Here is a 15,478-nt window from a genome sequence, read left to right as displayed (position 1 = left end):
ATCCCAGCATCTTTCTGGCCCCAAAGAGCAGTGCATTAAGCTGACTGCAATGGCTGCGGCTGGCACGACCCAGGGCTGGTTTCCGTCTAGACATTTCCCTCAGGGAGTGAGGAGATGGCAGCAGTTATCAACCTGTTTGTTATTTTCCCTATCTGGCATTTATTGCCCCGATAAAACCCACTTTTAATTCCATCTTGACTCTTTCCACAGCTCTCCTGCCTTGGCTGTTATTGCACTAGGCTTGCCTTGAGTGATTTGTGAAGGCAGTAATACAGAACCGGTACTCAGGGGGTGGAATATTAGACACACCAATTAGCTATCTGTGCATAAATTCCCATTTACCTGCTTATTGCAAGCATATCTGCCTTGCCCGTTTCCTCTGTCTGCTTCCCCTCCATCCCCCTACTGCTAGAATTCTTAATCAAGAGGAAAAAGCAGCTAATGTGACCTCTGACATGACGTAATGCAGCCAAAAACGTCTGCTCTGGCTCTTTGCAGCCAGACAGAAAGAGGGTGCTGTGCATAGCAAAGAGAAAGCCTGGCTTCCCTGCACCCACAGCCAGGATTCCCAGCTCCGGGTGGGGATTCTGGGATGGGAGGATGGATTGTACCTGTCTATATACCAGCAGGGAAAACAAAGACTGGGAGGAAGAGTGGGAAATGTCTCATTAAAGAGACAGTGAGAGGGAAGTGTTTGGTGGTGGCCAGGATGGCACAGAGCAGAGGGAATGGTTATTGCAGGCTCTGAGATATTGATCTGAAAGTCACATTTCTGGAAGCCACATTCAGAAATGTTCTGAATTCAAAAAGAAAAGATAAAGTAGAACCTTTTAATCCTGAAAAAATAAAATACCTCAATCCATTTGTCTGCTATTGCCCAAGAAAGCAAAATACAGAGAAGTATGGAAAATGTTATGGTCAAAAGCCCAAATCTGCGTTTTCTTGTTGTTTTACACTGGGAAATTAATGGGAAACCATTCCCAAGCCAGTTGGGAAACTCTGAGAAGAGCAGGTACCCATGGCCAAGTTGGGGTGAGGTGGTCATGAGGTTTCCAGAATTAATGGAAACAGGGATGGAGCCACTTCCCATTTAGCTTGTTGCTCCAGGCACCTGAGCCAGATTCTTCTCTACCTTTATATTTTTGGAGCTTACAAACACAGAGCAAATTCACCAAGGCATCATTTCCTGTTTTGCATTGAAATATCATGGTTTTAATCCAAATAAGGGGGAAAAGTGTATCCCAGGCTGTGTCCTTCTGTCCTGTGCCTGGTCTTTAAGCAGGCAAAATGAGTATTGCTGAAGAACTGAATCACAGCTTTGCATGTAATGGTGCAAAGTCACAGTGACATGGGAGATAAGGATGGGCCACAATCAAACATCACATCCCCAAAACCCTGTGAGAAACATGGCCCAAAGCACAGCCAAAGCAAGGTGCATCATGACCATCTTAGCTGCTCCCATCCTTGTGCATCCCCTAGGACCCTGAGCAGGGTCTTTCCAGGTGGAGAAGGATGAGAGCAGCCTAAGGACCATAATGCTATGATCCTCCCCAGCTTGCCTTGTTGCTGTCATCCCACATTGGTCATGGGGCTGCTCGGATTTGTTTGGTTTATCCCTGTTGTTGCTAAACACAAAATGCCACAATGGCACAAGAAAATCAAACTCCATTGACTTCAAAGGGCTCAGCCAGGTGGAGCTGGTACCCAAAGGCACATCTGCCACCGTTTCAGGATGCTGTCAGCATCTCTCTCTGGCCACAGGATGCACAGAATAAGCAGAGCCAGGCAGACCCATACATCTCTCTCCTGCTGTGTTTCCTTCCCTTTATATCTTTGCCCACCAGCAAGGGCAAAGCTGATGGGTCTTGTGCACTGGAGACAATGCACGAGCTGCCCTGAGATGTTATTTACAGCTCGCAAGAAAATTAACATCTGGAGAGGGAGTCTCATCTCCTGCCATCTGTCACTTGTAATGGAGATAGGGAGGATGCAGGTGAGCGACGTGGCCAGGCAGTACCTGCCCATCCTGCTGCTTCAGTGCCTGCTAGCACAGACCATCATGGGGGAGATGGGCTTTGCTTTGATGCCACTGTCCCAGCCTGACTGACCAAAGGAGGTGGGTTTGGCCTCACTTAGGACCAGGCACTTTGGTGGCTCAAACATAACAGTGATGGGCAGCAATGGGGCAGGAAGCTGCTCCTGAGACAACAGTCTCCCCTCCCAAGTCAGGCTCAGAGGCATCAAGAGCAAACTCCAGCTCCGTGGATGGAGTTTGCGCTTTTCTTATATATTGGGAGTGTTGTTATCTCCTGGAAAGTGATTGATGGTGATGAAAACCCTGCAGGAACCTGCTCAGAGCAGGGTTTGGGAAGAGCTAGCTTCAAGGAAGGGAAAGGAATGAGCAGGGAGGATGCTGCCTGCTCTCCAGTTGTCATGGTTTGGTTGGGGCAGGTTTCCATGATTTTACTGGATAACTGTTATGTACATAATGGAAAATGCTCATAAACTGAACTGGAAATGTTAACGTCCCTCTTTGCATCTCCTGCTCTTGCAGAGTGCCAGCAGACAGCCCTCCCCACACACATCCCAAAGGCACAACCACGCCACAAATGCTCCTCTAACCCTGTGCAAAAAATAGCGCATTACAAACGAGCCTGCCACTTCCAGGCAGGAGGCAGAACAGGTTGGAAGGAACCACTGACAGCCCTTGGAACAGGAAAAAAGGGATGGAGAAACAGCCCAAGAAAAAACAAGCGGAGGCACAGAGGAACCCGGGCAGGGCTGCATCATCCTCACACTGCAGATCTGTACCCTCTGTAGTCAATGCAAACAGAGCAGCAGAAAAGCCCTACATCAATGCTGCATTCGGGTGGAGATTTTAGATGCACAACAAACCAAGTTAGAGCTCCCCAAGCAGCCATAACTCAGCCTGCTTGGACATGTGTAGCGCTGAGTTTGGCTGTACATGCTGCTGACTGTAATGACTTCAGGCTGGATCCTGCATTCTGGTTGCATCACCCTGTTTCCAGGCAAGGCTGGCTCCGAAGGTGGCACTGCCAAAACCCTCATGAGCCCATCCCAGCTTGTTAGGTGAGGGAAACACAGGGGGTTTGGTGGGAAGCTTGATGGTGGTGGGTCTGGATTGCTGGTTTGGTTAACATTGCCCATCCACTTGGATTTATCGAGGGGGGTATAGACGTGATTGTGACATGATCATCCCCAGTCCAGCCATAAACCTGGAGCATCCTTTGTGGGATGGGTGAAGGAAGTTAGGAAAAGCCTGGCTCAGTCCTGCTATGACCCTCCCCAGGCTGCAGGTCAAAAGGTGGAGGATCTGGTGGACCGTCGGCATCCCAACCCTAGCCTCCATCACTAGAAGGGTCCTAAAACCAGCCCATTCCTCCTCATTTTTCACACTAACCCCTTGCTTTGCTGATGCCACACACAGGATAAAGACTGGGGTGGGAACGTCAGTGCCAAAGGGGCAAAATGAAACACGGAGAAACTCAACCAGGTCATGGGCAAAGGGAGCAAAGGAAGCCTCTGGTCTGCCCTCTGGGAAGCCCTCGCATCCCTTTGAAGAGCCATTGGCATTGCCTGGCTCATTGGGAATCATTGGGAGCTATTCACAACAGCCACAGGAAAAGCACTCAGAATAAGAGAATTTGAGGAGTTCAGATGAAGAACTCCAGAGGAGGGAGGCAATGACAGGCAAGCAAAACAGATCTGTCGGTCTAATTTCAGTTTCATTTTGATGCCTAAGAAAGAAGGAGTCAAAACAAATTCTGAAGCAAAACACAACAGAACCACACGGAAAAGTCTTTTTCTCCTTTCCTGACCCTTCTCCCTGGTCTGGTTTTTGGCTGAAACACTCTGGAAGTTTCCAAGTTTTGGTCATCTCAAGCAAAACAGACATTTGGCAAAAGAACTTTCCAGGCAATGTTTTTTCTGCTGCTGGAGCCACAAAGGCTCAAAAGAGGCAGAGTAACATTGAGCTCATCGTCCTCCTTCCCCTGGTGATGGGATGATGGAGAGGGATGTTCCATGATATACCCTGGCCAGTCACTGTTTTAAACACCAACACCCAACAGCAAAACCCACCCCAGCTGGGAGCAAACTTCAAATCCCAGCCCACATCCAGACTCAATGACAAACTCGTTTAACTGAACTTGGTATTGTAGTTCCAGCACAGTCTGGACTCAGGCAAAGACATGGAGCTGAAGTGGCTGCAGGAGCTGATGGATGGCAGCTCCAAGTGGTTGGTCTCCAGCCTTGCACTCTGGGACCTTGCTCCCTCCAGCCCTGTGGGGTGATGTGACAGCAGTCTAAGTGATGTGTTAGAATATGGTCTGCTCCTCTGAGGGGTGGAAAACCGACCACTAGGGCCCTAAGAGATGCTTGGAAAGCAAACACATCCAGATCTTGCTCCAGACAGCCAGGATGAGGTTGATTCCCTGCCTGAGTGGGATGCTGGTGATGGGCATCACTTTGTGCACCTCTTGCCACATTCAATCTCACCAGGATGAACCCACTGATAATGGGGAAGCTCTCCTCTGCTGTAAGGTGCAACCAGCCACCAAAGTGGCTGGTTGGAGACAGTCATGTGCTGCACACAGCCGCATCACCTCCATCGAGGGTTATGGCATCCAGCTACCCACCAAGATCCCTCAGGAATGATCAGAAAACACCAAGCCAGAGCAAAAATGCTCCCCCAAGGAAAGCATGCTGCAGGCAGCACTCCCTTAACCCCATTGCTGAACACCACTCTGGAAGACACTGAATGGGGACAAGGATCCTGCTTGGCTGTGCCCCAAACCTGTGGTACCACCACCCCTTGGTGCAGCCAGCTGGGCAGAGTTGGGTTGGATGCAGACCTGCACAGCAATCTCAGCTGCAAACAGTACCCACCAAATCAGCCCTAATAAAAGCAACATCAGATGCCAAAATGCTGCAGAAATAGGTTCTGTGCCAGGCTCCTGTCACCACTCTCTGTAGCTCTGGCCCCAATGGGGAAGGATGGAAGGGACAAGAGTGTTTGGTGATATTTATTGTGTGTTGAGCACTGCCTGGGGCTGACGTGGTTCTGTGGTGCACATCACCTGGTCCTCTGCACCAGGTGGATGCAGGCAGGGAGGAGAAGGGCTGGGGGTGCCCTGGGCAACCAGACAGAGGTGGGCAGACCCATCTGCAGTGCGAGAACCGGCCACAGCCCTGATGGATGTGGAGGGGGAAAGAAATATATATCATCCCGTTGCCACAGCAACGAGCAGCTCCTGCCTGCCTCAAACTTCAGAACCCACCCAAAGGAGCTGCTTCCCTCATCCCTCATCCCTGATGCCTGCATGGGCTTCTGCTCCCTGTCACCTGAAGGGTTTTGAGCACCAGGAGCCCAAAATCCAGCCAGCACCCCCAAATAACCCACTCATCCAGATGGGAGACCATGCATGAGCTGCTGGGTCTGCAGTGGGGTTTGCCTGCTCAGCCCCTACACCCAGTTTGATCCTCACCTATGGGTGCTGCTTATCCCAGCACATCCCAAGCACCCTGCAGGGTCCCCTGGATGGGATGCTGATACTGGAGCCTGCTGGGGCACTGGGTGCACTTGCTGATCTCCAAACACTGATGTACCCCAAGGCAAGCAGGCAGCGCTGGGTTTGCAGGTCTGTGCTGCTTCAAGGCAAAGCCCATTCCACTTAAGCAGCCAGAAACACAACAGGGGAAGGGACCTGGAGCCTGGCTCTGCCAGGAGAGAATCTGGGCTATTAATTATGTATGCTTCACTTCCGTGCTGTGGTGATGTGAGACAGAGCAGACAGAGACAGACATCCACATAACGGAGAGAGGGCTGCAGCCTGGCTCCCCATGGAGGCCATTTATCTGACTGGAGGGCTATGAGCCCCTGTGCCAGTTCTGCCCCTTACCTCTCCCCTTGGAAAAGTGCCTCATCCCTGGATCTTGTCTCTGCCATTGCTTTTCTGGAGAGCTTATTCCCAGGACCACAGGGTTGGGAAGAGCTGTCACCCACCATGGTTGTTTGAAGTTCCTAAAGGATCTCGCTGTGTGGATGGGGACAGGCTGTGCCGCCTGACAGTGGGGTGGTTGTGGGACAGCCCTCATGACTGTGGTGTCCAGCTTTGAGCCTACAAACCTATTTCTCCTCCATAAGGCAGCCCAACCCCAAGGATCTGCTGCTCAGGGTTCATGGTGGCATCATTGAGCCATTGAGGCTTACAAGGATGCTTCATGGCAGGGTGTCCACTGACCCCAGCAGGGTTGGCTTTGGGGATGGATACCAGACATGCTTTCATTGAGCAGAATGAGCTTAGCAAAGCTAAAACGCATTGCTCCCTTCTGCTATGAAGGTCCATGAACAGGAGCTGGCCCTGCTGATAAGGAGTCTACCCATCTACCATTGTGATGCACTCAGCCTGTCTCCTATGTGGGCTGTTCCTGAGGCTGAACCAGAACAACAGTCCCCAAATAACATGCCATGTGCCTGGAGGGTGACACACAGGGATGGGATGGGGTGAGTTTGGGCCAAGCAGGCAGGAAAGGGCTGCTGCCCACCATTGAAAAGAGGTGGCAGAGGTGGGCTAAGATTGAATAGAAGGTCTCTCTGGATGGTGTGCTGAGCACCAGACATGGCTACATTGCTGCTATGGGGTTTTGGGGTCCTAAAGAGTTGGAAACTTCCTTAGTCACAGCTTTAAAGGGATAATCAGTCAGATCCATGGGTTAAACCCCCATAGGACCTTCAGGTGGAAATTTGCTTAGCAGGGTCTATGGTCAAATCCTTTAATTTCCTGGATTAAGAAGCCAGCACAGCTTGTTATTTGCCCTGCATGGAGGAGGCAACAGAAACCTCATTGCTTGAGGCTTTTCAAACTGAAGACCACCAATGGACTGACCCCACCACGGCAGTGCTGGTGTTCCCCCCCAGCATCCCAATCTGTCTGCAGCAGGAAGCAGAGCTCATGAACATTACCCAGGAGAACACAGTATTTCTGCTCTATTCTGCATTTTCATCTCAGTTGTGCTCCTGATGCTGCTTTTGCCTCTCTCCAGGAGGGCCTTTGGTGGTGGGACAGGAGCTTGGGGGTGTTGGGGCTGTTGCTGCAATGAAGCAGGAGGATGAACCAGTGGGAGCAGTGCAGCCAACAGGAACACATGGCAGGAAACCCAAAAAGGGAGATCTGGGAGAGGGGTAAGCACATAGGCCTCCTTTAGGAGATGGGAAGGCACCCAGATACAGTGTAGGGACCCCAAACCTTCCCCTCAGCTCTCCTCTGCTATCAAAGCTTTGAGGTGCAACATTACCGGCGTGCAGCATGGGAGCAGGCAGGGACATGGCACAGCAGCTCCCACTGATGCAGCCAGGGGGTATAGGGTGATGGGACACAGCAGTGGGACTGGGATGCTGCAGTTCATCAACCTCTGCACCTAGTCCTTGGGCCTGCCAGGTTTGGGTGTACCCCACCGGTCTCCTTGCACCCTGCAGAGGGTGAGGATGAGGATGGAGGAGAGCGATGGGGCTGCGAGCCAGGCAGCTGCGCAGGCTGTGGGAGGATCTCTCCCTTCCCTCCCTAAGATCGCTGAGAAAAGCAACACTGCAGCTTCTGCTCATTGAATAGGAAAGGCAGCAGAAAGGAAAATCAGGGGCTGGATTTTCTGTTGCTGCTGTTGGTTTTTCCTTCCCCCCCATTGGATGAAGAGCTGCTTCACCCTAAAGCAGGTGTCAGTGCGAAGAGGCTTCACCATCCTCTTCTTCAGCTCATTCCCTCTTCCCGGTGCTGTGCAGGCAGTCAGGGTGGGCAGGAGGTTGTTGTGTTAGTGGTGGGATCTAACACTGCTCAAGGGGCTGAAATCCTCCTGCACCACCTCCTGAGAAGGGCTGACTCTGCAGCAGGACAGCAGTGCCGGCCACTCAGCCCATGTGCTAAGCTGGTAAAAGGCTTGGATCAGAAACCAAGCAGATGATCTGGGCTGTGATGGGCTGCTGTGTGATACCAGAGAGGAGGAAGAGGAGGAGGAGGCAGCCTCCACTTTGGCCCCCATGCAGCCCCTCACCTCCTGCCCATCTCTCCAGGGCAGCCCCTTCCCATGGAAGCAGTGCCTGCCAGGAGTGAATCACTCTCCTGTCCTTCCTCCTGCGCTGCCGGACAGTGCCTTCCCTGCCTGTTTCCATCTGGTCCCACTGACAAACCGACCATGATCCAGCATCGGTACAGCTTTCCTATCCCGGCTTTGCCACTGCTGCTTCCTCCCACATCCCAAGACCCTTCTCCTACTTCATTCTATGGCAAAACCATCCCCTCCAGTTGCACTTTGCTGTGGGCCTGCTGTAACACAAACTGTGTCTGCCGAGACTGTGGATTTCAGAGATCTTCTCCTATTAGCACAGGGAGCAGATTCCTCTGACACCACAGTGAATCTAACAGGCTGTGAATCTATGGCCTGCCCCTGTTATTCCATCAGGACCTAGCAATGCTGGAAATAATGATATGAATGCAAGTCACACACCTGGGTCATGGAGCCAGGGTGGTTTAGCTCATATTTGGCTCAGCAGACAGGGAAGGCAGTGGGAGCTGCCAAGTTGGGAGTCATGGTTGAAGGATGGGAGAGCGATGAAAGGAGAAGGGCTGGTGAAACCACACTAAGCTGCTCTCTTAGAAGCTAAAAAAGACCCTGCTGAGGGTTTTCCAGTTGGATTATTTTGTAAAGCATCATTCCTATGAAAGGCACTTAATTTTCCAGCCTGTTCATATCCATGCATGGATGTGTCCCTGCATTGCAACGCAGGTGGCAGTTGGGGACACGCAGGGCTGGCCTTGTGTTAGCGTGCCACCCAGTCCTGACTTTTGACGTGTCCACAAAAAGCTTAATGCTGTAAATCCTGTCTGAGCAGGAAGTTATTACACTGGCATTGCAGAGGACTTAAACAGTCACAGTGCAGGCAGCACATCCCGCAAGAGCCAGTCACGGGTAAGGATGCGATGCTCTGGGATGCCATCCTCAAGTGTCCTGAACTGAAGGTGCTCGCAATGAGTCAGATGTGCCTGTGTCATCCCAGCTGACAGCAGCACTGGGATGGGAGGAATAACAGCTGATCCTAATCTCTGCTGCCACCGTATTGCCTGACCCCTGTCACACACGGGAGCTTGTGCACAGGGACAGGAGGAAGGCAAGGAGGTGGCAGAGGGAAGGAAAGCCAGTGTGCTGTGCTGCAGCTCAGCTCTGTGTCAATGGTAAAGCCTGTTGGAGGCTGCCAGCCCTGCACTTTCCTCCTCTCTGCATGGCACAGGGGATGGTTTTGGGGAGAGAGGGAACAAAGGAAACAGAAAATGCTGCCACAGAGAGAGTTACCTCCTGCCCCAGGTAACCAGCCCTTGAGTCACCTCTGTCCATCCCATCTGTGTTCCCATCCCTGCCCCATTGCACCCCTCAAGGAAAGGATGCAGAGATTGGGAAAGGATGGAGGGTTCAAGCTCTCCCTGCCTGAGACCCATCAGGTACCAGGTGATGCCATTAGTGACCCACTGGTCCCCCAGCAGTGACACCTGCAGAGGGGCAGCACACCTCCAAGGGAGCATAAGTAGAGGAACTGGCTCCAGAGGTGCCCAAAGAAGGGCTGGAAGAGGCAGTGGGGGGCCCTGACACAAGTGGTCTTACCCCTAAAGCATTCACTCAACCCTATCCCCACACCGAGTTCCACTGTGACCCACTTTGGCTTCAGTCCACTCCCAGCTCGTCCCTGCCATCCTGGCACACAAAACCCTTTGGGGCCATAGTGTTCCCCTTAACCCGCATCCCTCCTCCTCCATCCCACCTCCATCCGCAGCACAAGCCCTGCTGGCAGCACGAGGCAGGGATTAGGGTGATACTAATGTGGGAGCCCCGCAGCCACCTCCCCCAGGCATGAGAAAAGCCAGCAGAAACCTTAAATCAAATGCAGCTAAGTACAATTGCAAAGCTGCAGGCACAGGCCTGAGAGAGCATTAAGCAGCATTATCATGGCTCGGTGTACTGCCAGTAGTGACATTACCGCAACTCAAATGTTTGGGATCAGAACTGCAGAATCTATTCTTTTCTTTTTGGGTTTTGCCTGGGCTGCTTTTTCCATTTTTCTGCAGAAAACATCTGTTTGGTTCAGACATTACACACTTTGCTGTTCAGCTCTAGGGGGATTTTCTTCCCTTCCTGCTCCCCATCATATTTCAAACACAAATGGATGCATCATCACTGCAGCATCTGGAAGGAGCATCCTTGCTGAGTCCAAACATCTTCCTTTACCTGTCCTCACTGCCAGTCTGTCTTTATTCACTGCCTTTTCCTTTCTCCCTCCAGTTTCCCTTTCTGAAGTTGAATGACACTGCACTAATCTGTAGCCCAACTCCTCCTGAGACTATTGAGCTTAATTATATTTTCTCACCACTGGTGAACAGCTCAGCTGTAATTACGCCTGGAAGTGTGTTACTTAGGACTAACCCGAAAGCAGCATCCCCTGTGGGGTGCTAGGTCATTGGCTGCTCTGAGGTGCTCTTATTTAAGATGCTGAACAATAGGACCCCAGGAAGCTTGTGCTAAGTGCTTGCTAAATGCCACCCATGTCTGGGACAGCCATAGCTCCGGTGATGGCACTTCTCATATGTAGTGCAGCCAATAATTACAAAACCTTGAACTATGGTAGCAGAAGGAAAACATGGAGAGAATTAGAGTCTGTCTGCTTTGGATTGGAACTGCCATCATCTGCTGCTGAGGGCTGGAGTCGGTCCTGAGGTCTCCCCTGTGCTCCATATGCATCTATCCTCCATGGCTAGTGGCCATGCTGAAAGCCAGGGGGTGAGGATGGGCTCTCTGGCCCACCACTCTTGCCTGGATATTACATTTTAGTTGACCATGACATATGATTGCCTATGGACAACTTGTCTTAGGTATCAATGTTAGCACTAAGGAGATGAGAGCCAGTGTCTCCAGTGCATTCTTCATCCTTCCAGAGTAGAAAGAGTGATGGCTCCTGGCTGATATGAGAGGGGATTAAGCGCTCCACAGCACAAAAAGGACACTTTGAACCCTCAGTCTGGACAGGCTTAAAAAGGTCTTCCCCCTTGGCTCCCTTGGAAAACCCACAGCTGATCTCAATGGTAGTTTTTCAGACCTGATTCACAGCCCTTCTCGCCCACTGACTTTATCTGAATTACTTCACAGCAAATTAGACGTAAAAGAGGAAATAAAGTGTTCTTTAATTTCAGTTGCATCAAAGAAAATTTCGAAGAACCATCTACTGAACCTAAAATCTGTTCCCTAAATGAGCTTATTTTCCTGTGTCACATTGTACAGTGTTCAGACTAAAACAACTTTAGGAATCCAATTTTCTTTACATAGTGTACTGGAGACTTCTCCAGTACACTGTGTTTTTAGCCTACTTTCCTCAGGAAATGGGGCTTACTTATGTGATTGTGCTGTTTATATATCTATATGCCATCACTCCCACACTAATAACTTTTGAACGTGTTGGCCAATTCCAACCAAATCTGACAGAGCAGCAGAGTTTTCAAAAATACTGAAATCTTACAAATTTAATGAAATATGTGGGTGGCCACATATTTTCCCCCACCAAGGGAAAGGCTGCACAATGAACTCAGCCTTATTATTAGGCAGAAAATAATACACACATATGCATGCACATACACAGCCACACACCAGTGCTGTTATGAAATCCCCAGGTGTTGGTAAGCCAGAGCTCATGTTGGTATGAGACAATGAATATTGTACCTTTAAGCCCCAAAGCCACCAAACCAAGCACCAAGGCTCCTCCATCAATGCACCCACTGCCTGTGTTGTGCATTTCTTTCCATTTGGACGATGCAGCTTGGTGTGGGCACTGCAGGGGAGTGTTTCTTCATTCAGAAGCTTTAAAGTTAACCGGACTGATGATATGGAAACCTTTCTAGCCAGTTCTAGGTTTGTAAAGGCTTGTTCTCTTGTGGCTCTGCACGCTGAGAACTGCAAAAGCCTTCACAAAGAGGAAGAGCTTGAGCTGAAGGATGACAGGTTTCAGACTGGCACATTGAGGTGCTTGGGCCTCTCCTGCACGTAGCCAAATTGCACACCTGAGACACCATCTAACACCTGGGGGCTGAGCCTGCTCACCCACCTAATCCCACATGCCCTGTGTCTCCAGCAAAGCCTAAATCCTTCAGTCCTGCCTGGTTTGTGTTAGGATGGTTTGGCTCTCTGTTGATAGGATTTGGGGCCCCACCATAAAACACAGCAGCCAAAGTTCCCTGGCTGGCTGTCATCCATGATTGGTAGCCCAGCACTAATGCACAGTGCACATCACTTTGGAGTCTGTCTGTGCACCAGATCAATAAAGGGCTTTTCAACACACCAGCAGCCTTCATGCACCGGAGGCGATGGCGGTGCCATAAAAGGAACCAAGCCCTGTGTTCCCAGAGCTTGCTTTCTTCCATGTGCATCTAGTAAAGGACAGCTAGTTAAGACCAAACAATGTTACTGGGCTGCAGGATGGAGATGTTGGGTTGCTGATGGGACCAGGTTAATCTCTGACAGTATCCTCAAAGCAGTGCAATTCATTTAGTTCTTTGTGTCTTCACTGATGACTGAAGGGGTCCTCTGAGACCCCCAAATCCCACAGGTTTTCTCCTCCTCCATGCACACGTGTGATTACAGGATGCATCCTCCCTCCCAGCACTGCTGCTGTGGTCCAGCAATGCTCAGGACCATGTTATCCCACCTGGTACAGGGGAGGAAGGTACTCGTGCTCTGCATCCCTGTCTGATTTGATGTTTTCCATCCTCTATCATAATTAGAAGGTAGGACATCATATGCCCATTGCTCCTTAAGCATTTCCAACATGGGGAAGGGTCATACCTCTTCCAGCTCCCACTCTTGTGGCTTTCCAGGACCATTACCATCTGGGGGCAGAGGATGCTCATGTTCTTAGACCTGGCATTCCGCAGCAGATTACAGCTCCACACTTCCAGGACTGCAGGAATGCCTTTGTACTGAGGCATTCACATCTCCAGATGACAGGGAAAGATCTGGGCTTTCCGCTGCTCTGCAGTCTGTTTCCTACCTGGCAATCTAATGGGATTTCTTTCCTTTTCCAAAGCTTTGACAACAATTTGGTACAACATCAGCTCAAAAACATCATCAAGCCCAAATATGCTCCCAAAGCAGGCCTGGGAGTCTCATTTATATTGCAGATAAGTCATCGGTAGACACACTGATAAAGATTCCAAGTGTGACTCTGCATACAAATGATTCAGACCCAACAACTAATCCACAGTACAGCAGACTGAAGAGGTACCTGGGTTTTTCCCTAAACCCCAGCCCACCTTCCCCAGCCTGGCTGCTGTATGTAGCATTTGCTCATAAAACAGAAAGGAATGACCATGCTCTAATAAACCATCTCCAAAGAGCCCTGACTTTGACAGAGGAGCCTTTTCTCCTCAGCTAACCTCTTGTTAGGAGCTCACTGTAAGTCATGAAGTGCGAGGTGCCAGCTAGAAGGTATTTGAGTTGTCCCTGCTTTGAGCTGGGAGTTGGACCCTATTTCAACCTAAATCAGACATTATCCCCCTGCTCCCTCCTTCTTTCAGACACATCAGGTCCTTGCCCTGAATCACTGAGCAGTTCCATGGTGACTACAGCCAGCCCAGGGAGTAAGAGGCTTCTTGAGGCCAGTAGGGATTAATTGGGTAACTAGAGCTTCTTTCTAGCACAGCATCAGGGAGGGCAAACCCTCCCCAGGCATCAGCTGCAGCCAGTGATTTGACTGCTTTTCCACTCAAAACCTCTTTTGGGAACAGAAATAGCTGGGAATCCTCCCAGCGCAGGCCAGCCTTGGGATGGCTCCTCTTGGCTATTAGTTAGAGAGAGGATATGGGCAAACGACATCTCAGGAGCAATTCTGCTAAGGATATCATCCTGCTTATTAAAGAGGTTAGGGAGAAATGGGGTAAATAACCCAGTAGCTCCTAAGTGACAGCTATCAGCTTGTGAGCCCCACATTGTCACCAACAAGTGCATGGTGCAATCACCCCTTGCACAGGCTGAACCATTCTGGGTGACCCTGCATGATCTTGCTGGCTGGGTTGCGAACACTCCGCATCCACATCCCACTTGGAATGAGCAGAAGGATGAATCATCTTGTATCCACCTCGGTCTGAACAGCACCTATGAGTCCTGGACAAGTCCAGAAGCATGGCTTTCCAGGATTGGATGAAGCCTTGGGTGATATGGTTTAGTGTGAGGTGTCCCTGCCCATGGCAGGGGGTTGGAACTGGATGATCTTGAGGTCCTTTCCAATCCTAACTATTCTATGATTCTATGATGCTGAACGCTCCCACTTTATGGTCCAGCCAGCACCGCAACACTTGCCTGCCTCCACCAGCCTCGCTAAAACATCCCAGCAAGCACCTACTACTGCAAAAAGTCTATTCCCACTTCTCCCATCAAACTGCAGCCACTGGGGCTTGACATCACACTGGGACGGGGACCACCTTACCTGGATGCCGCAATCTCCGCTTTCTGCTTGGCAATGGTGGCCGCCCGCTCAGCAGCCTCCACGGCCCGATCCACCTTCTCACGGATCTTACTGGCTCTCAGTGGGATGAGGTTCTTCCTCTTGCCACTGACCAGGATGTTCTGCTTGTACTTGCCCTCCTCCTTGGTGCCATCAGGGAAGGTCATGCAGCCGTAGCCATGGCGCTTGTTGTTGGCCCATTCCCCCTCGTACTTCAGCCCATCCGAGCGCTGGCTCACCCCAAAGCCTGACCTCTTGTCGTTCTTCCACTCGCCGACGTAGATCTCAGTGGTGGTGGCATCGATGTCGTCTTCAATGACGGAGAGCTCAGCTTCGCCCTCACCCAGGCTGATGGTGGAGTTGATGTCGCTGGCAGTGGAGCTCACCGTGCTCATCCCGGCTTCGCTCCGGAATGAGCTCTGCTTGCTCCGCTGGCTGGCCAAGGAGCTCTTGGACTCGGACTTACGGAGCTTGAGCCCGCTCAGCAGCGACCGCCGGAAGATGCCCTTCTTCTTGCTCTTGAGGATCTCAGCATCACTATGGGCCATGAGGACGAAGCCACCCCTGGAGACGGCAGGGCTGCCGGCCACCGCCGGCGAGGAGTCGGGGTGCAGCGCCGTGCCGTTGGTGTGCTCGCTGCGCAGGGAGTTGATGGATGTCCTCAGGGGTGACCTGATAACCGCAGCCATGCCGTAGGGAACGCTCTGCCGGACACCGTAACCCTGGCGCATCCCTCCGACCCACTGGCCCTGGTATGTCCCTAGGAAGAGGAGACAAAAGCAAACAGAGGTTTCATGGCATGGTGTCCTGTGGTGCGTTAATGGCATCAAACTGTTCTGCAAGCCCTTGGTTAGCGGGAGCTGCAAAGAGCAGCTCTGGATCCCCAGTCCCATCTCTGTGACAAGGATTGCAATGTCATATTGTGGGAGG

The 15,478-nt window shown here is 51.2% G+C and overlaps 1 protein-coding gene across 1 annotated transcript in view; it reads right to left on the bottom strand.

The window, feature by feature from the left end:
* JPH3 (junctophilin 3) overlaps window positions 1-15,478 on the bottom strand; it is a 55,914-nt gene that overhangs the window by 25,131 nt on the left and 15,305 nt on the right. Inside the window, exon 2 of the mRNA XM_005144916.4 lies at window positions 14,531-15,308. Within this exon, the coding sequence (XP_005144973.1) occupies window positions 14,531-15,308 (778 nt within the window). The remainder of the gene's footprint in view (window positions 1-14,530; window positions 15,309-15,478) is intronic.

The sequence above is a fragment of the Melopsittacus undulatus genome, chromosome Z (assembly GCF_012275295.1).
Source record: "Melopsittacus undulatus isolate bMelUnd1 chromosome Z, bMelUnd1.mat.Z, whole genome shotgun sequence".
NCBI classification, from domain to species: domain Eukaryota; kingdom Metazoa; phylum Chordata; class Aves; order Psittaciformes; family Psittaculidae; genus Melopsittacus; species Melopsittacus undulatus.
The sequence above is the reverse complement of the archived record's forward strand: the minus strand, read 5'-3'. Positions and strand labels throughout refer to the sequence as shown.